Genomic DNA, 17461 nt, shown 5'->3' with positions numbered 1-17461 from the left:
TGTATTAAGAAACAATTCTAAAAGTGCAAAGTGCTACACAACTTTATAAGAACAACCTCATGTACAATATGTATATCAAAATGTTAATAGTAAAAACAATCCAAAATAAATCAGTCAACAGTTAATGAACAATGTAACAGCAGGTACTCTTTAAGTTAACAACAATTATTCATTAAGTTTACACCAAGCTTAGACCTCTCTGTGTCAATTACAAAAAGAAAAAAGAGGAAAGCGGTGTCAGCGTTCCATCATATGCAGCAATCAATCAATAAAGATAAGGGCCGATTCCAGACGGCCCCCTGCCTTGCGAAACGTCGCGCGTCGTCGCGCGTCGTTGCGCAGAAAACGCGAAATATCGCGTTTTCTCGCGCGAGTTTTGCGCGACGTCGCGCAAAACTCGCGCGAGAAAACGCGATATTTCGCGTTTTCTGCGCAACGACGCGCGACGACGCGCGACGTTTCGCAAGGCAGGGGGCCGTCTGGAATCGGCCATGGTAAGTATCCACAATTTGGGAGTGAACCAAAAGTAATATTATTAGTATAGTCTTCTTCGTTTTTTCTTTTTTTCTTATGCAGGTGCTGTTAAAGGGTTGCAAAGACCCACGATTAGCGACTCGACAAAGAGCCGGCTAATCACTTGTTTCGTGACCCTTCCTCAGAAGTCGCTCAACAGAAACATCCAGGCTGGAAATAAAGATATAAATTTAAGCAGTTATTGTCTGTTATTAATGAGTATAACTGTCATCAAGTAAACTAGGGCATAACATTAGTAATGCTTCACACCCATGACCACTCACTCATAAATTCCACCATGAAACTCTCTGGTGGTACATCTCATATAGTAGGAAGACAGCCACTGACAAAAAAAACGCCCTTGAGCACATCTAATTTAACTACCAATCTTCCATTATGTCCCCTGCAGGGTGTTGCACTCTGCAGACAAGCAACTCCTGGTGGTCCCCGGCCTGAAGGACATCCATCTGGCCTCAACCAGGGCCAGGGCTTTTTCTGCCCTGGCCCCGGCCTGGTGGAACTCTCTCCCACTGGAGAACTGGGCCCTGCGGGTCCTGTTAAGAGTTCCGCAGGGCCTGTAAAACGGAGATGTTCCGCTGGGCCTTCGGCTGAGTGCCAGCGGGTGTCCTCCTTCTTCCATCTAAGACCACCACTTCTTCTGGGGCTGCCCTCAGCCATCTGCTATGCCCGTATACGGACTCCCAATATTTGGTTAAATAGCCTGCTCCTGGACTATTTTAATGATTAAAAAAAATTATTATTGATTTTATGTTTTTGTGATTTTAATGTATTTTTTAATGTTGTTAGCCGCCCTGAGCCCATCTGTGGGGAGGGCGGGGTATAAATTGAATAAAATAAATAAATAAATAATAAATAAAGGCACATTCCACCATAAACATTTTAAGAAACTGTTGGTAATATATTAAAGATTCCATAGACAGAAGACTGAAACATCATTAATTACAATAACCAAATTACACAATTATTATGGGGTCACAAGCAATAAAATTACAAGAAACAAGTGAATGATAGTTCTGCATTTAACCCCATAGGTTTAAGAGTCTTCAAGCGATGGATCCAGACGGGTCATTTTGTAGAAAAAGCTGGAGGAACTCATTAGCACAACTCATTAGCATATGCCACGCCCCTTGCCATCATCAGAAGTGTGTCATTAGCATAACTGATTTGTGTATGCCACACCCCCTGATATCACCTATCCTGGCTGTTTTGGACCCAATCCTGGCCATTCAGGGCCGAAATTGGGCCCAAAATGGCAAAAAGGAGCTGAAAATGGCCAAAAAGGGGCCCCAAATGGTCAGAATTAGGCCACTGCTGAGTGGGAGAGTGATCCACCACCACATAGGGCATACAATGCAGCTGCCACATTTGTAATGTCCTCTCATAGGAGCGGTGTTAGACTGCTGTGCCAAATCTGTATGCACTATGTAGTCCCTGATGCTATGGGTGCGATGAAAGCCAATGGTTGGTAAGTTCTCACAGCCTAGAATATCAGAAATTAAATGTCAATATTTATATACGATGTTTCTAATCCTGAAGGCCAAAGCGGTGTATTCAATGGCCCAAGCTATTCCAGTATGGTCATTTTTAGGTTTATATGTGAGCAGTTCAGATCTGGGAACTGAGTCCGCTTTAAATATAGCCTTATTAATAATCTCCTTAGGGTAGCCCCTATTCAAAAAAGCATGTCCTAAAACACGCTTCTCATGGTCATAGTCCTGAGACATTGCAGAGCTACGTTTTAGTCTTAAAAATTGACTGTAAGGCACATTATCTCTCAGATGTCGGGGATGATATGACGTGTATTCAAGATATTTATTGCAATCCGTTAACTTTTTATAGGAGCATACTTGAATGGTGTTATTAACACTCCTATAAACAGTCACATCAAGGAAGCTTAAACAATACTCAATGGGTGGCAAGGGGGAAATGGGGGCAGAAATGGTAGTATCACTTTCGGCTATGCAACTGGAAGTGACATCACTACACTGTGGGCATTCTAGGATTCATCCAAATTACCACAGAATTTTGGGTGAATCCTAGAATGCCACATGATGTGGTAGTGTCGCTTCTGCTTGTGTAGCTGGAAGTAATGCCACGGCACTGAAAGATCGCCATTCCAGTAAATCCCACCCCTCCTAGTCCCCCGGGGTTGGGGCTACGAGCCCGAAATAAAATAGGACTTACTTCTGAGCAGACCTGCTTCCAATTACTCCCACTGCCTGTTGATTGCACATTACAGTTGTTACTGTTATTTTGGACATAGCATTTCTTATAGTGCTTTTTCCCCAAGATGTTCAAAGCATTTCAATTCTCTGTAATTCTAACGGCTGTCTTATAATATCAATATAATATCCATGTCAGGGATTTGCGGGGGGGGCGGGGGGGGACTGCAACCTATTCTGTCTCAGCAGTTAGGCCGAGACAGAATAGATTGCCGGGCCAAATTCACACCTGATGCTTCTCTCCTGCTTGTTGTGTGAAAAGCATAAAGATGGTTTTAAATGCAAATTCATAAGATGTGTGCAAAACAGAAGAGCAGATCTGAAGATGCTTGCGTTGGGTTTCTGCATCAAATACATGGCCAAGCGGGAAGGCTGATTTACCATACAACTGCGGCTCAATGCTTTATAATGGACCTGTACTATTTGTCTAAGAAAGTTGATTTACAATTAGGTTTCCATCTTCGTGCACTTCATATTAAGATGTTCGGCTGTATCTACACAGCATGTCCCTGATTGGGATGGCATTTGTACCGGGGGCTTTGCAGCTCAGTTTCTTAGCCATTGTGCTACTCTATTCAGGAACTAGTACTGAAACTTGAATCTTCCTAAAGCAGGTCGAACAGATTTCTTCTTTCCCCCCTTTCTTTAAAAAATAAATAACTCATCCTGAATCTTCACCGTCAGAAACAATCAGTAGCAGTCTTGTTAGAACACTGACATTTCCGGCAAACAAAGGACTACTTTCAGATTCTTTTCTCATTTTTTGATGCACTTCCCAAGATTTATTTTGGATGTAAGTTCCTTCAAAGTTGTTGCTCCCAACCTCCAAAGGTTTCCTCCTCATGAACAAAAATTCTAATAATCCTTGGACCTTATAAAAAGGTAAAGGTAGTCCCCTGTGCAAGCACCGAGTCATTACTGACCCACGCGGGGACGTCGATGTTTTCTTGGCAGACTTTTTACGGGGCAGACTTTTTACGGGGTGGTTTGCCATTGCCTTCCCCAGTCATCTACACTTTACCCCCAGGAAACTGGGTACTCATTTTACTGTCCTCGGAAGGATGGAAGGCTGAGTCAACCTTGAACCCACTGTCTGAACCCAGCTTCTGCCGGAATTGAGCTCAGGTCGTGAGCAGAGCTTGGGCTGCCGTACTGCAGCCTACCACTCTGCGCCATGGGGCTAATGGACTTGATAGGTTGATTAGATAAAGAACACAAATTCAGTTTGGACTGCTTTTGTGTGAAACATGTCATGTTGTGATTTTCTTCCTTGCGAAAGACTAAATTGTGGCTATCTAGGGTCTCAGCAAAGGACTTTCATGTCACCTACCACCTGATCCTTTTAACTGTAGATGCCTGGCATAGAACCTGATCTACACACAAAACAGTTCCTCTACCACTGATCCATGCCCCCCTCCTCTAAACCAAAACTGAAATCATATGTCCGTCGCAAAGTGTTGGATGAAGCATGCCTCTAAATCAATATTCCCACATAGCCATCTGCCAGTCCAGAAAGCTGGCAGAAGCTGAAATTCTTTTCCCTGACACACATGGGAAACATAATACTCAGGAATTTAGAAATGCTCTGCCTTCTCATTTATCACATGTGCAACAGCAGGAGAGAGTCTGAAAAGCACTTTTAAGCAGCCTGTGAGAACTGGTCTAAGCATGTGGCCCAAGAAACTGAAGGAAACAGCAACAAGGGCAAGATGAGATGAAAGGAGTTTTAATTTTACGGGGGGTCCTTTTAACAGGAAAGGAGTCAGGTGCCTACCTTATTTTCAACAGCACACAATCTGTCCTGCCCCTAACCTCAGTTTGACCCTACCCCTCTGTCACCCTTCCCCTCATGACTCTGGCCTGGCTTTTCTCAGGCTCCTGTTTTTTTAATTTTTAAAAAAATTTATTTACCTATGTTATTTATTTGATGTAAATTATATTCCACTTTTCCAACATAACTCTTCAAAGCATAGGGTTGCCAGCCCCAGGTATGGAAATTCCTGGAGATTTGGGGGGTTACACGTGTGTAATGTCCCTGTTCATTGCCAAAGGCCTCTTCTTCCAGTATTACTCATTGACAAAAGCTGCCTTTTATCTGCTTGATGCTCTGCCATACAAAAAACAAAGAGGGGCAAAGCTGCAGGGCAACCACAGGAGCAGAGAAAAAAACCCACAGCAACTGGTAATTGCAGGTACAGACTCGTGAATACAAAGGCAATATTTATGTTTTATCTGCACAGTCGTAAACACTCTCTCGTCAATATTTGAAACATAAGCATGTTTTTACTTAATAAATAACAAGCACAACCACAAGCCAAATGGAGAGGACCACCTTCCCCAAAGTCAATAAAGTCCAGAATGACGTTTCCCAATTCAAAAAGCAATTGCACTCCTCTCTTCTCTGAGGGCTGCAACGGTCTGCCAGCAGAAGCGCTCCGAAGCCCACTCCCCAGCCGGGTCCTCCCCATTTCCCCCAAGTCTTTTGACCTACAGCCAGCCCTTACTTCTTTTCTCTGCTTCTTCTTCGGTCTCTCTGATGCTTCTCCTCCTTCCCCCAAACTGGATGCCGTGGCTGGTTGATTTGGATCAGGGAAAGGCGGTCTATTAAAACAGCATTGGGACAGGTGGGGAAACATGCAGATCTGACACAGAGCTGTGGCTGACACAGCTAGTGCATTGTTGCAATCTAGGGTTGCCAGCCTCCAGATGGTGGCTGGAAATCTGGAATTACAACTGTTCTCCAGGTGACAGAGATCAGTTCCCCTGGAGAAAATGGCTGCTTTGGAGGGTGGACTATATGGCATTGTACCCCACATGAGGCCCTTCCCCTCCCCTCCCCGAACCCCACCTCTCTGGGCTGTACATGCCCCAAATCTCCAGGAATTTCCCAATCCGGATCTGGCAACCCTATGTGACAGCTGTGATAACTTGTACATTTGTGAGCCACCTGCTCTTGTACTGTCATGGCCCTTGACTGTGAATTGTTCTGTAAATGTCTGATGGCCTTTTACCAATCTGGTTATCCTTACGATCAGGAAATTTGTTACAGCGGCCTTTGTCAAAGCACTCAAGAGGAGAAACCAAGTGGCAAATAATGAGAAAACTCAAAAGTGAGTTCCTTTGCCAAATTAGAGATGGCTGGTTAGATGAGAAAATAGCCAGCGACTCATAAATAATTTTGCCTGGGAGGGTAATATTAGAACCAAATAGATGCACGGCAGGGCCTTCTGGTTAGAACAGGTTTCCAAGGTATATCAAGCTGCGTAACTGGCCCTGTGTGCCAAAGAGGAGCCTGGGTTCTCTTTCCCCCACAGTAGTCTCCCATGTCACTTGGCAAACCCTCTTTGATCTACTATTCAAACAGAAAAAGCAAAAATGAAAAAAAAGTTTTTTAGAGGGCACTCACAACCAACTAGGCTGACCTACAGTAGCTTTCTGGAGCCTAGCCATCCTGTCAAGGCAGAAAAATACAAATTGGCTAGAACAGGCTTTGGTAATTTAACCATGCGCTAAGTGTTCTGATAAGCCTTTGTTCCCAAAACAGACACCTGTAAGAAGCGTCTTAGTTTTAGTTTCCTGGGGCTGTCAAGTGATTATGTCAAATGTACTATAGAGCCAGGCCTCAGCCCGTGCTATTCTTATTTTTCAACAACCATTTACGTTGCCTGGGGGGGAAAGCAAAACCTTTGCTAAATAAATATCATAGACTGGGACTATTTACTCATTTGTCAATCCTTTACAAAAGCTGTTAGGAAACAGATTTATATAACAGGATAGTCTTCGGATTTAGTTTCCATAGCCAACCACTTGCATAGGGCGTTTTGCAATTCATTATCCTCTGGAGTATGCCAGGTTACCATAGGCTAAAAACCAAGATTGAAGATGTAAACAAACAAGAGGGCTGTTAATCAGATACACTTTTGATCTGGCAACTACACCATGAATGTACTTTCCCCTGAGCTTTGGCAAAATGAAGTGGTCCTCTCACATGATGATAATGCAGGTTTTTATATCTTATATCCTTTTGAACAGTGAGTTGCCTCATGGCACAGTGCGTATGATCTCCCCATGTATTGGAATATTCTGAGGCCTGTTCTGCTAAAGCTGCAGAGGAGAAGCCAACTCATGGCAAAAAGATAGCCTCACCAATGTCTGCGTGTTTCTCACAGACATTGGTGAGGGCTGGTGTGGCATCGTGGTTAGAGTGTCAGACTAGGGCCTGGGAGGACTGGGTTCAAATCCCTCGCTCAGCCATGGAAGCCTGGCAGGTGACTTGGGCTTGTCACAATCTCTCAGCCTAACCTACCCCCACAAGGTTGTTGTTGTGAGGATTACATGGAAGAGGGGGAAGCAATGTGTAAAGTAGGATATAAATATAAAATAAACATTAAAAGTAAACATTTGCTATCAAACATGACACTGGAAGCTCTCCCTCACCCTGGTTTGCACTTCAATTTGTCCCCCCAAACACTGGGGAGAGGGCTGCATTAGAAGGGCTGTTTTTATTAGACAGGCGACATCCACACTTCATTGGATATAGCACTGTAGCAGTCATATTTCCTAGTCATAGTTACCATATTTGAGACCCTCTCTGGCATAGTGGTTAGAATCTGAGAGAGTCAGGTTTAATTCCTTGCTCTGCCATGAAAGCTGGCTAAGTGACCTTTGGTCAGTCACCAACATGATTGTTGTAAGGATAAAATGGAGGCAAGGAAAACGATATAAGCTGCTTTCAGTCCTCAGTGGGAACAAAGGTGGAGTATAAATGAAGTTAAATAAATTTGCAACTGGAATGGCTTGTCTTCAACAACCACAATAGTGCAATATGTAACAATGTGTAAATGCAACCATGAATTTAGAGATCAGAGAATTTAGAGATCAGGTTTTTTTCTGAAAATCTGACTCAAGCTAGCAAGTAGGTTTCACAGGGACAAAGGGTGTCAATCAGAGTGAAAAGTCCATTAAATAAGGGCTGCAACATGCCACTTACGGAGCTGTAGTGCTCACAGAAGTTGGCTCTATAAGGGAATGAGATCTTGGTGCGAAATCTCCCATGCAATCCTTGATTTTGGGTCCTCTGGGATGGTTTCTTTTTACCCTGCTCCTAGGTTGTCTTGATGAGTAGGGAAAGCAACTGAAGAAAGGCCCCTACTGCAATGTCACCAGAATGGCCTCTACTACCATACTCACTCGCAGGCAATGTCAGTGAGCAGATTTAGGGATATTTGGGGAGAATTAATAAGAAAAGGAGGGACAACTTTTAGGATCAAGGACATTTCTGAAATCCAGAGAATCTTGAGACATATGTTGGTGTTTTTTTTTTAAAGTGAGTAAATCGATACAGTTTTTAAACAGTTTTCAAGAGCACATGATGTCAGGGAGCGCAACCTGCTCTGGCTTCCACCCCCAAAGCAAAGCAAGAGAGATACAAAAAGCAACTCGCTGGCACAGGAGTTGTTTCTTCTCTTTTGTTAAGAGAAAACAACCAGTTTCTCCGAATTGCATCCCCTCCCACTCGACCCTCCCCTTCTGGCTATTTCACTACCTAAGAGAGACTATGCGGGTGGGGGAGCTTGCAAACCGCGTTCCCCCGACCGCTTCAGGTCTTGCCAAGATCCCTTCCCCGGGAGGGCCTGAGAAGCCGTCACGCCTCCAATTGGTTAATGAAAACAAAAACTCGGGTTGGGTTGGCTGTGAGGCTTGTGATTCTCTTGCCAGGACATTGCTAAAGTCCCTTGAACTTTGAAACCCCGGCAGAAAGCGGCGATAAACAGGCGCAGTATAAATACCAGAGGGCTGGCGCTGCCGTCGCTATTTTCTCTCTCTGTCTTTCCCTCTTGCACAAGCTGAGTTGCTGAGCAGCCAAGCAAAGGGTGGGGCGCGGGTAAGTCTTTTGTTTTCCTTGCTGATTTTTGTAAAAGTCAGCACCGAGACATAGCCTAGAATCCCCCTTCGTTTGGAGCAAAGGAAATTTGCAAATATGGCACGCGTGCGGGAAAGTTTGCTTAAACTTTTTGCATGCATATTCCCGCCCCCCCTCGCCAGTGTGCAGTATCCCGCATTGGGAGCGCTGCATCCACACGCAACCTGATTACGGCGTCGATCCGTGGTCGAAGCTGCAAATCGTGGTAATGATGGAGGTTACGTCGTGTGCTCCAGGGTCGCCGCTAGCCGAGCGACAAGATTATACTCGCTCTCAGGCCAGCTTCCCTAGGCTAGAGAAGGGCGATGCCGCTGGTAGCTGGAAGTTGGATTCCAGTAGTCTTACGCGTGTGTGTGGCATATGTTGTGTTCTGTTTTTAATGTGTTTTGAATTATGCCTTTTGGTTGTGGCGGGGGCTGGAAGGCAGGACATCAGTGTGTTTTTAAAAAATAAATGTGGGTCTGATGTTCCTGTGTGAGCGAACTGTTTGGCAGACGCTGGCTGTACTTGGGTTCTGGAGGGAGAAAAAAATAGAATGGCTTTTCTGCTCAGTATTGCCCACTTCTCCTCGCTACAGCCCCTGTCTTACTTGGCTTTTGTCTATGCAAGTCTTTATGATCCTCAGCATTGTTTCTGGCCAAAGGGGACCCGCCTCCCTTTTTTCAACTGGAGAAAAACTGGCTGGATTAAACCCAGTCAGTTGAGGTTTACTTACGAGAAACAAGGTGGAGAAAGAAAGAAAAAATCAGAGAAAAGAGACTCTCTGTTTAATAATAGAAGCAGATTTTAAAATCCGTAGGCATGCTTAGTAACTTCTCTTAGCTTGTTTTGGGTGTCCCAGGTTTTCTATAATTGTTTCCCATTTATTAGAAGAATCCTAGGCAGGGATTCGTTCGTTCAGTGAGGACTAGATCTGCCATCCTGTACACATTTACTTGGTCATAATAAGCACACTGTAACACAATGGGATTTTATTTTCGAGCTGTTTCAGGTGGGTAGCCATAAAGGTCTATAGCTTAAGAGCAAACTTCAAGTCCGGTAGCACCGTAAAGACCATCTATATTTCCAGGATATGAGCTTTCAAGAGTCAGGGCTCTCTCATCTTTGACTCGCCAAAGCTCATACCCTGGAGGTCTAGTTGATCTTTAAAGGCGCCACTGGACCCCGCTCTTTATTTTCAAGGATACGTTCGTTGTCTTGGGCTGTGTAATTTGGTAGCAAGTGCTAAGTAACTGGTATCATTCTGCTGATATTTAATGATGAAAGAAGCTGAAATCTGTTCCAAAATGGTTGGGGGAAAACATATGTTGGAAAGAGCAGGATATATTCACAAACTGGGAACATTCAAACATTCTGCATTCTTAATGCTTAGTTTAATCAAATGCAAAGTAATTATGTCTTGGGTTAATGCTTTGCAAAGAATTAAGGGCTTGTCCTGAAAAACAGTCCTGAAACAAGTTCTTTGGAGAGTTCATTGATGTTGCTGTTCTATGAATGCTTGCCACAGGCTAGGGGCATGGTGGCCTGTGAGGTACCAGATTTCTTGGCTGTATCATAACCTTGTTTTGCTTTGTTTTGCAGCTGAAGCCCAGCCATGTGGGTTGGGCTGGGCCTTACCCTGGCTCTCTGCCTCCTCCATGGAGGAAGGGCAGAGAGCCAGGGCCCAAGCAACCGTTGTAAAGAGCCTCCAGAATGGCGCATCGGGGAGGAAAATCCTATGCTGGACTCCAGAGGTTCTGTAACAGTAGTGGCTCTTCTCCAAGCTAGCTGATACTTGTGCCTGCTCCAGGCTTCCAGGTAAGGCTAGTCAGCTGCATTTTCAATGTGGGGCAGAGCAAGTGTTGTTTAGGGGTGGAGCCATGGCTCAGAGCCAAGCTACAAGTGACGCCTGACACAGGTTGGACACCTGTCAGCTTCCCTCAAGTTTTGATGGGAAATGTAGGCATCCTGGTCTTGCAGCTGTAATGGAGAGCCAAGCTGTGAAACCAGGATGCCTACATTTCCCATCAAAACTTGAGGTAAGCTGACAAGTGTCCAACCTATGTTAGGCGTCACTTGTAGCTTGGCTCTCAGTGATCAAGCATCCTCCTTGCACGCCGGTCTCAGGTCCAGTCCCCTCATCTCCATGCAGTGAAAAGGTCTGGGTAGGAGGTAATGTGAAAGACGTCCACCTGAGGCCTTAGAGAATGCTGCCTTTCAAAGGAGACAGTACAGATCTTGATAGATCATTCTGTATAAGGCAGCTTCATATATTTTTTAAAAATAAGATGTTTGACAAGAGTTGGTTGAATAAAGAATATTTTGGATTTCAGGAGCTTTCACCAGTGCTCCTAGGCTGGGTTCATGTTACAGTTGTAGAAGATATTTTTGGCTCTGAAAGTGACATTGCTGGTTTCTATAAGAGTGTTGGTAACCACAAAACTCCTCAGATAGGCCTCATTTCTGTGTTTTATCCTAAATTTGATTCTGGAAAAACTGCTTGGTAAAAGTCCATAGTATAATTTCCCATATTTTCTTATGGATTATTCACAAATTGTTGGTACCATTAGAATTGCCATGATTTTTCTGTTTGCTTAAAATGCTTCATTATAGGATTTCCACAACAGGTTGGTCCCATGGTGCTATATATTGTCTTAGGAGAAAGTCAAGTACAAATAACAAGCTATGATGACAGCATGGAAGTCCACATACTATGCCAACTGGGGAGGGTAGCTACTAAACATTATACAAGGGGTCCCTTGAGACTGGCTATCCTTTTCCTCTTTGTAGTTCTTGATGGCCCTGCACAGATCCCCGGGGGGTGTAGGTGGATGGGAAAAGGTACATTCTAGCACAAGCTTGTTTTTTGGAAGAATTCCAAATTCCTAGAATTGCCAGATTCTTTTCTGGTTTTGCTGTATCATCAGCCACAGGTGTACACAGCTTGTAGCTTGCATGACATTTGCAGATAAAGAAGGAAATGGCAGGTCTATTTCCCCCCTTCCCCTGCAATATACTAATCCTTGCAAATGTGTGCATGTCAAAGCCTTGTTAGATGTACATGCAGAGGTCTTTCAAATTATAAATACTATAACTTTAATTCCACAAAGGATGTAGTAACCCAGTACAACTATTTAAAAAACAATATGTGGTTTCAGCAGTCAGAACACACCATGGTGTGGAGCAATATGACACTGAAATATTCCTGAGTAGGAATATTAATTATAATTTCTGGCTAAAGATTCTGTTTCCTAATCAAAGCAAAAAGAAAAAGCCACTTTCAAAGATGCAGATTTTGGTGTAAGCTGCTTGGAACCACAGAGTCATCACTGAAAGATTATTGCAGAAGAGGCTGCGGAAGATAACACAGCACAAATACATTGCAGACTGTATGGGCACATAAGAAGCCAGTGTGCATTTCAACCAATGTGGCATAGTGGCTTGATTGTCAGAATAGCAGCTGGGAGAGGGACGTTCAAATGCCCCCTTTGCCACGGAAGCCTGCTGGGTGACCACAAGCCGGTCATACACACACACACCTCACAGGCTGTTGTGATGAAGATAAAATAGAGGAGGGGAGAAAAACGTTGTAAAGCTCTTTGGGTCCCCGCTCGAAAGAAAAGAGAGGTATGGAACTTTAAATAAATTTCTTTAAAAGTCAAAAGCAATTTGTGTGAAATGCTTGGTTTTCCTTCGATATCTTCCTTTAGGCTGGAAGACCTGCGACTGAAGCTGGAAAACAGTGGATTTATCAATGTCTCCTTTGTGGTAGTCAATGACCAAGGACAACATTCCCAGGAAAAGTATCACCAGCTGAGAGAGAAGGTTTCAGAGAATATTCCTGTATACCAGCAGAATAGCACACAACCTGATGTTTGGACTGCACTAAATGGAAAGAAGGATGACTTCCTGATCTACGACAGGTCAGTCTATAAAGGGGAAGCTAGGAAATCTCCAGTCAAAGAGAGCGCTGTTTCCTACTATATTAAAGGATTTGACGTACATAACCTTTTCAAGGGTGTGTGGTCCCTGTTTTGGACTGAATGTCAAACTGTTCTTTTTTGGTAATCCTTTGTTACGTATATTGATGACAGTGTCATAGTTTTCACTGAGGTGGTATGTCTGTGCCTGGGCTATTCCATGTCAGAACAGGTGGGCCCTCAAAAGCTTGAATGCTGCCATATATATTTTTAAAATTCCTGCATATCACAAATTATATATGAGACTTGCAGTCTAACATTGCACAGCCCAGACTGATCACTGACACAATCATAGAGAGACCTATGACTGTAGTGGAAAGTTGCTTTCTGGATTATACTAGAAGGAGCTTTTTCTTCCTGTCTCATAATACCAGAACTCGGGAGCACGTTGATGATGTCGATGGGCGATAGGTACAGAATAAACTAAAGGAAACAGTTCTTTAGTGAGTTGTGGAATTGACTACCAGTGGAGGCAGTAACATCCGTGAGCATAGATAGCTTTATAAGGAGGAGAGGTCCATCAGTGGCCACTAGCCATGGTAACTCACACTCCACTTTCAGTGCATTTTGAAACAAAATTTCACTGTGTGAAACAGCGAAATCGGCTTGCAAACAATGGTTAGAGTGCATTGAAAGTGATTGAAAGCACATTATTCAGTAGGAGTGAGAGTGGAACCTCCATATTCAGGAGCAGCAAAGCTTTGAATTCTGGACTGGGAGGCAACATCAGAGGAAGGCCTGGGCCTCTGTGCCCTGTTTATTGGCCCTTCAGGGCAATAAGTTGCACACTGAGAAACAGGATGGTGCCCTGATCCAGCAGGGCTCCTTATATAAGAAGTGGTCAGAGTTGTTGTTATAACCAGCGATTGCAAATGTCTTTTCCGTGCAGTTTTTTTGCATAGCATTGTCGCATCAATGAAAGTGCTTGCAGGAGCTCATAACAGAACGTAGGTCATCCAGAGAACTTGCTTATTTTTCGGTTCTGTACAACTATGTATAATGACTGCATATTACATTGATGATAACACTTCGTTCTTTTTCTTAGATGTGGCCGTCTTGTGTATCATCTTGGTTTGCCTTACTCCTTTCTAACTTTCCCATATGTGGAAGAAGCCATTCAGGTTACATACTGTGCATCATCATGTGGCAACTGTTCTTACATGGTATGAGTTTATATCCGTGGTTCTTATACTGTAGGTTGGGACCTAAGAGTGGGTTGCAACTGTCTTGGTCATGAGGCCAGGTGAAGGAGGCGCTGGGAGAGAAAGCTTCAGGGAGACCTTTGGAAGTTTGGCTTTGCCGCTGCAGAATACGTGAAGGAGCTATGAAATAAAGTGTCTTGCTCAGTAACGCCGTATATTTATGAATACAAAATATGAAAAACAGAATATAAACTAGTTCACTGATAACTGATTGGAGAAAGTAGCATGGAGTTACTTTGCAGGTAGATATGAAAGCCACAGTAAGCTTAAAAGGGGTCCTGCTTTAAAAAGATTGAAAATTGTGGCTTTATATTGCACTCTAGGCACATTTTTAAAAAAATTGACCAGGAAGAAGCTTAAACAAATGAAATTAAAAAGAGTGGCTTCAACCTATTTTCTGAACATTATTTTCCCATTTATGAGGAGTTTATAGTTTTATTAAGCAGCTTACCTGTACCTCAAATAAGATTCTGTTAAAAAAAGAGGTTACAGAAACTCCTCAAGAAATATATTGGAAAAATCTCTGATTCTAATCACGACTTTGCTTGCTATGTTATAAACATAATCTAGGTCTGGTGCCCGATCAAGTTGCATCTTGGGTGTGTCTGCTTGTTTGATGTGGCTGATTTTTCCCATAATGTAACAATTCAGACTCGCTCCGTATTGATGGTGGATTCATTTGGCTATCTTCCCCAGATGGGCCGCCATGCTGGAGACATTTGATGTACTTGCATAAAATTCAGTCAGAGGCAAAATCCTATATATTCAGGAATGCAGTTTTATGTAAATCTGTTTCCTAAGTGAAATAAGTGTGCGGCAATCCTGTATTCTGAAAGGGAGACTTCTTGAAGGCCGCCTGAGTTCCTTAGAAGAATGTCTGAATACATGTGTGAAAAATAAAATTTATTTTTAATGTTTTTATAGACTGTGTTGTAGCATTAACTCCCATAACTGTTTACAATGAAATGAAAATAAACTTTATTGAGAAAAGATCTGTGCTGATTTCACCATGGAGTAATTTGTGAAGTTATTGTGACTGGGGAAGAGAGAAGAAAATGGTTCTATACTTTGGCATCTTTAAAAAGATTTACATAGATTTGTCTCTTTGGTAACTTCTGTATTTGAGAAAAACTTAAATATCTAACAACTGTAATATTTATTTTAATTTGATTTATTTAATTTTAGACAACATAGACTATAGAAATTTTCTGAGATGTTATTGAACTGAAAACAAATCTAGAACTACCTGCTAAAACTAGATGCTCTAATGTTGCCTGAACTCTTTCCTTGTAGACCCCTGAGGTTGAAGAAATGTGCGACAACCTTACAAAAGCAGGTGAAGTATCTTCCGAGGCAGCACCTCCTCCCGCAGAACGTCACAGGCACCGTCACAGACAAGGGGACGTGCTTTTCGAAAGTCAAAATCAGCACGGCACTGGTCACGTCCACAGACACCAACCCCAGCAGAACCACCGGCGACATCACAGGGTTAGCACAGTGCAGGCAGGCAGCTTGGGAATAGTTGAAGCTGCCCCACAGGAGGCAGTAGTAGCTGTCCCACAAGAAAGGAGGCTCTGACGAAAAGGAAATGCCATTTGCAAGCGGCAGTTGAGCTGAAACTGGCAACTGGCGTCCAGGTCTGCTTCAGGTAGCTGATGCTGACATTGACGACACCTGTTGTTTGAAGATCTAGCTAGCACAGCCTCCTGACATTGTAACGGAGAGCTCCCATCTTCCTGCAGGTGACAGGGTCAGTTGTTGGCAGAGAACGTCATTGAGTCTTGACAGTGACGACTGCTGCCAGCTGCTTGACAGTCACAAGCAGCAAGTGAGCTTGGGATGGCCAGTGCCTGATTATGAGATGAAAGGGCAGCAGAATGAGCCTGAAGAACAATCTAAACATCCTCAGCACCAGGGAAGATCCACTCCTGTTCAGAATACATTCCATAACAATGCAATCATTGGTACCACCAGATCTGTATTTCCTCAAGGCAGTAAAACAAAAAGAGTGCCTGTCTGAACAGTGATCTTCCTGTGAGGGTACCATTATGTGACTGTTTGAAAGAGAATCATCTATGCAACTCCGTTCCACAAATCAGTCAAGCTGGAGTGCTTCAGTTTCAGCTGTATTCCTTTATGGAAGCGAAGGTCTGCTGCTTACCTGATTTGGGCTGAGTTTGCACAACCAGCTGGTGTTGCTTTTGAAAAAAACACCCTCATAATGGTATGCCTTTTTCCAGTGCTGGCTCCGTAGTTCGTAGCATTTTCGGTAGCTTGTCTTTCTTGTTTCCTTTTCTACCATTCTGTTTGCATTCATGAAGACAGGAGCAGAAACTATGACCTAGGGGCTTCTGTTTGATAGATAGCAACCAAGAACAGAAGAGGACAAAAAAAGATGGGTTTACCACTATGATATTTTTGTCTTCTTTTTCCTTGTGAAAATCTGAATTCATGTACGAATTTGGCTTCCCCCCACCCCTGCACTAAAATGAGCCATTATTAGAAAATACATAAGCAGTATCAGAAACAATTGTCAACCAAAGAGGGAGTCTGCTGAGATCTGTAGCTCCAAGAAAACAGATTTTGTACATACATGTGTCCTAAGCAGAGTGACTCTTTTCTAAATCCACTAAAGTCAGTGGGCTTAGAAGTGTGTATCTTGGTTGAGGACTGCACTGAAAATCTTGTAGCAAGTTACCTAGGCCATTTCCTTGCCTGTGTGCAGAAATATTTTTAAAGCAGTTGTATTTCTAACAGTGTAATCCTATGCAGAGTTTCTCCTGTCTAAACCCACTGAAATCAGTGGGCTCAGACTGGAGTAATTCTGCATAGAATTCCACTGTTAAATTGCTTACTCACAAGCAGCCCCACTGAAGCTAAGGATCACAGCCATTAGGAAGTTGGGGTGAGATGGGAGTAGGATAGTACGGAGGAGGCGCAAGCAGATCTCACATATGGATCTGCCTTACACTGAATCAGGCCCTTGGTCCATCAAGGTCAGTATCGTCCCTTCAACTTGACAGTAGCTCTCCAGGATTCCTGGAGGGCCTGATCCTGTTTAACTGGAGATGCCAAGAATTGAACCTGGGACCTTCTGCATGCCAAGCAGAGGCTCTTCTACTGAGCCATTGCCCCTCCCTCTCACTAAAGGATAAGGGCTTAAAAATTCTTAGTTGATCAGATGTATGAACCAGTATAGCGGTCCATCATTTCTTTGTCACACTAGATCCCAATATTGACCCTCTTTTATAACTGGTTAATAACACTTGCATATCGTCTCTCTGTGTAGCTAAATACTATGTCTCATTTTTACACTTTGCATTTCTGAAATGAACTGAATTTTCAAGTTGTTCCAAAGGATTTAGAGATGAAAAGAAAATGGTTAACAGAAAGGAATTTGCTTAGAAGGTACTTGCTATAGCTATTGATGGTTTAATAGGGAAATCAGCACCTACAAAACTTGAATTCTTTTATGGCAAGTGCTTTGTAGGCGTGAAAGAAGTTTGGAATATAAGCGGACTTTATGCTTGAGGTGCAACTGAAAAGGGAATTTTTAATAAATGGGAAAAAGTCATCAATCCTGTGTGGCCTCATCACTTACGCCTCTTCCCTAAAGCAGAT

The 17461-nt window shown here is 43.2% G+C and overlaps 1 protein-coding gene across 1 annotated transcript; it reads left to right on the top strand.

Moving 5' to 3' along the window:
- The first annotated feature begins 8494 nt into the window (after nucleotides 1–8494).
- SELENOP (selenoprotein P) lies at nucleotides 8495–17414 on the top strand. Its single transcript, XM_054987672.1, is given in 5 exon segments — nucleotides 8495–8640; nucleotides 10261–10476; nucleotides 12369–12581; nucleotides 13684–13801; nucleotides 15134–17414. Coding segments are annotated over 4 exon segments (903 nt in total). The 5' UTR covers nucleotides 8495–8640; nucleotides 10261–10273; the 3' UTR covers nucleotides 15503–17414.
- Nucleotides 17415–17461: the final 47 nt, after the last annotated feature.

The sequence above is a fragment of the Eublepharis macularius genome, chromosome 8 (genome assembly GCF_028583425.1).
Source record: "Eublepharis macularius isolate TG4126 chromosome 8, MPM_Emac_v1.0, whole genome shotgun sequence".
NCBI lineage: Eukaryota > Metazoa > Chordata > Lepidosauria > Squamata > Eublepharidae > Eublepharis > Eublepharis macularius.
Note: the sequence above shows the minus strand (reverse complement) of the source record. Positions and strands in the feature narration are given on the sequence as shown.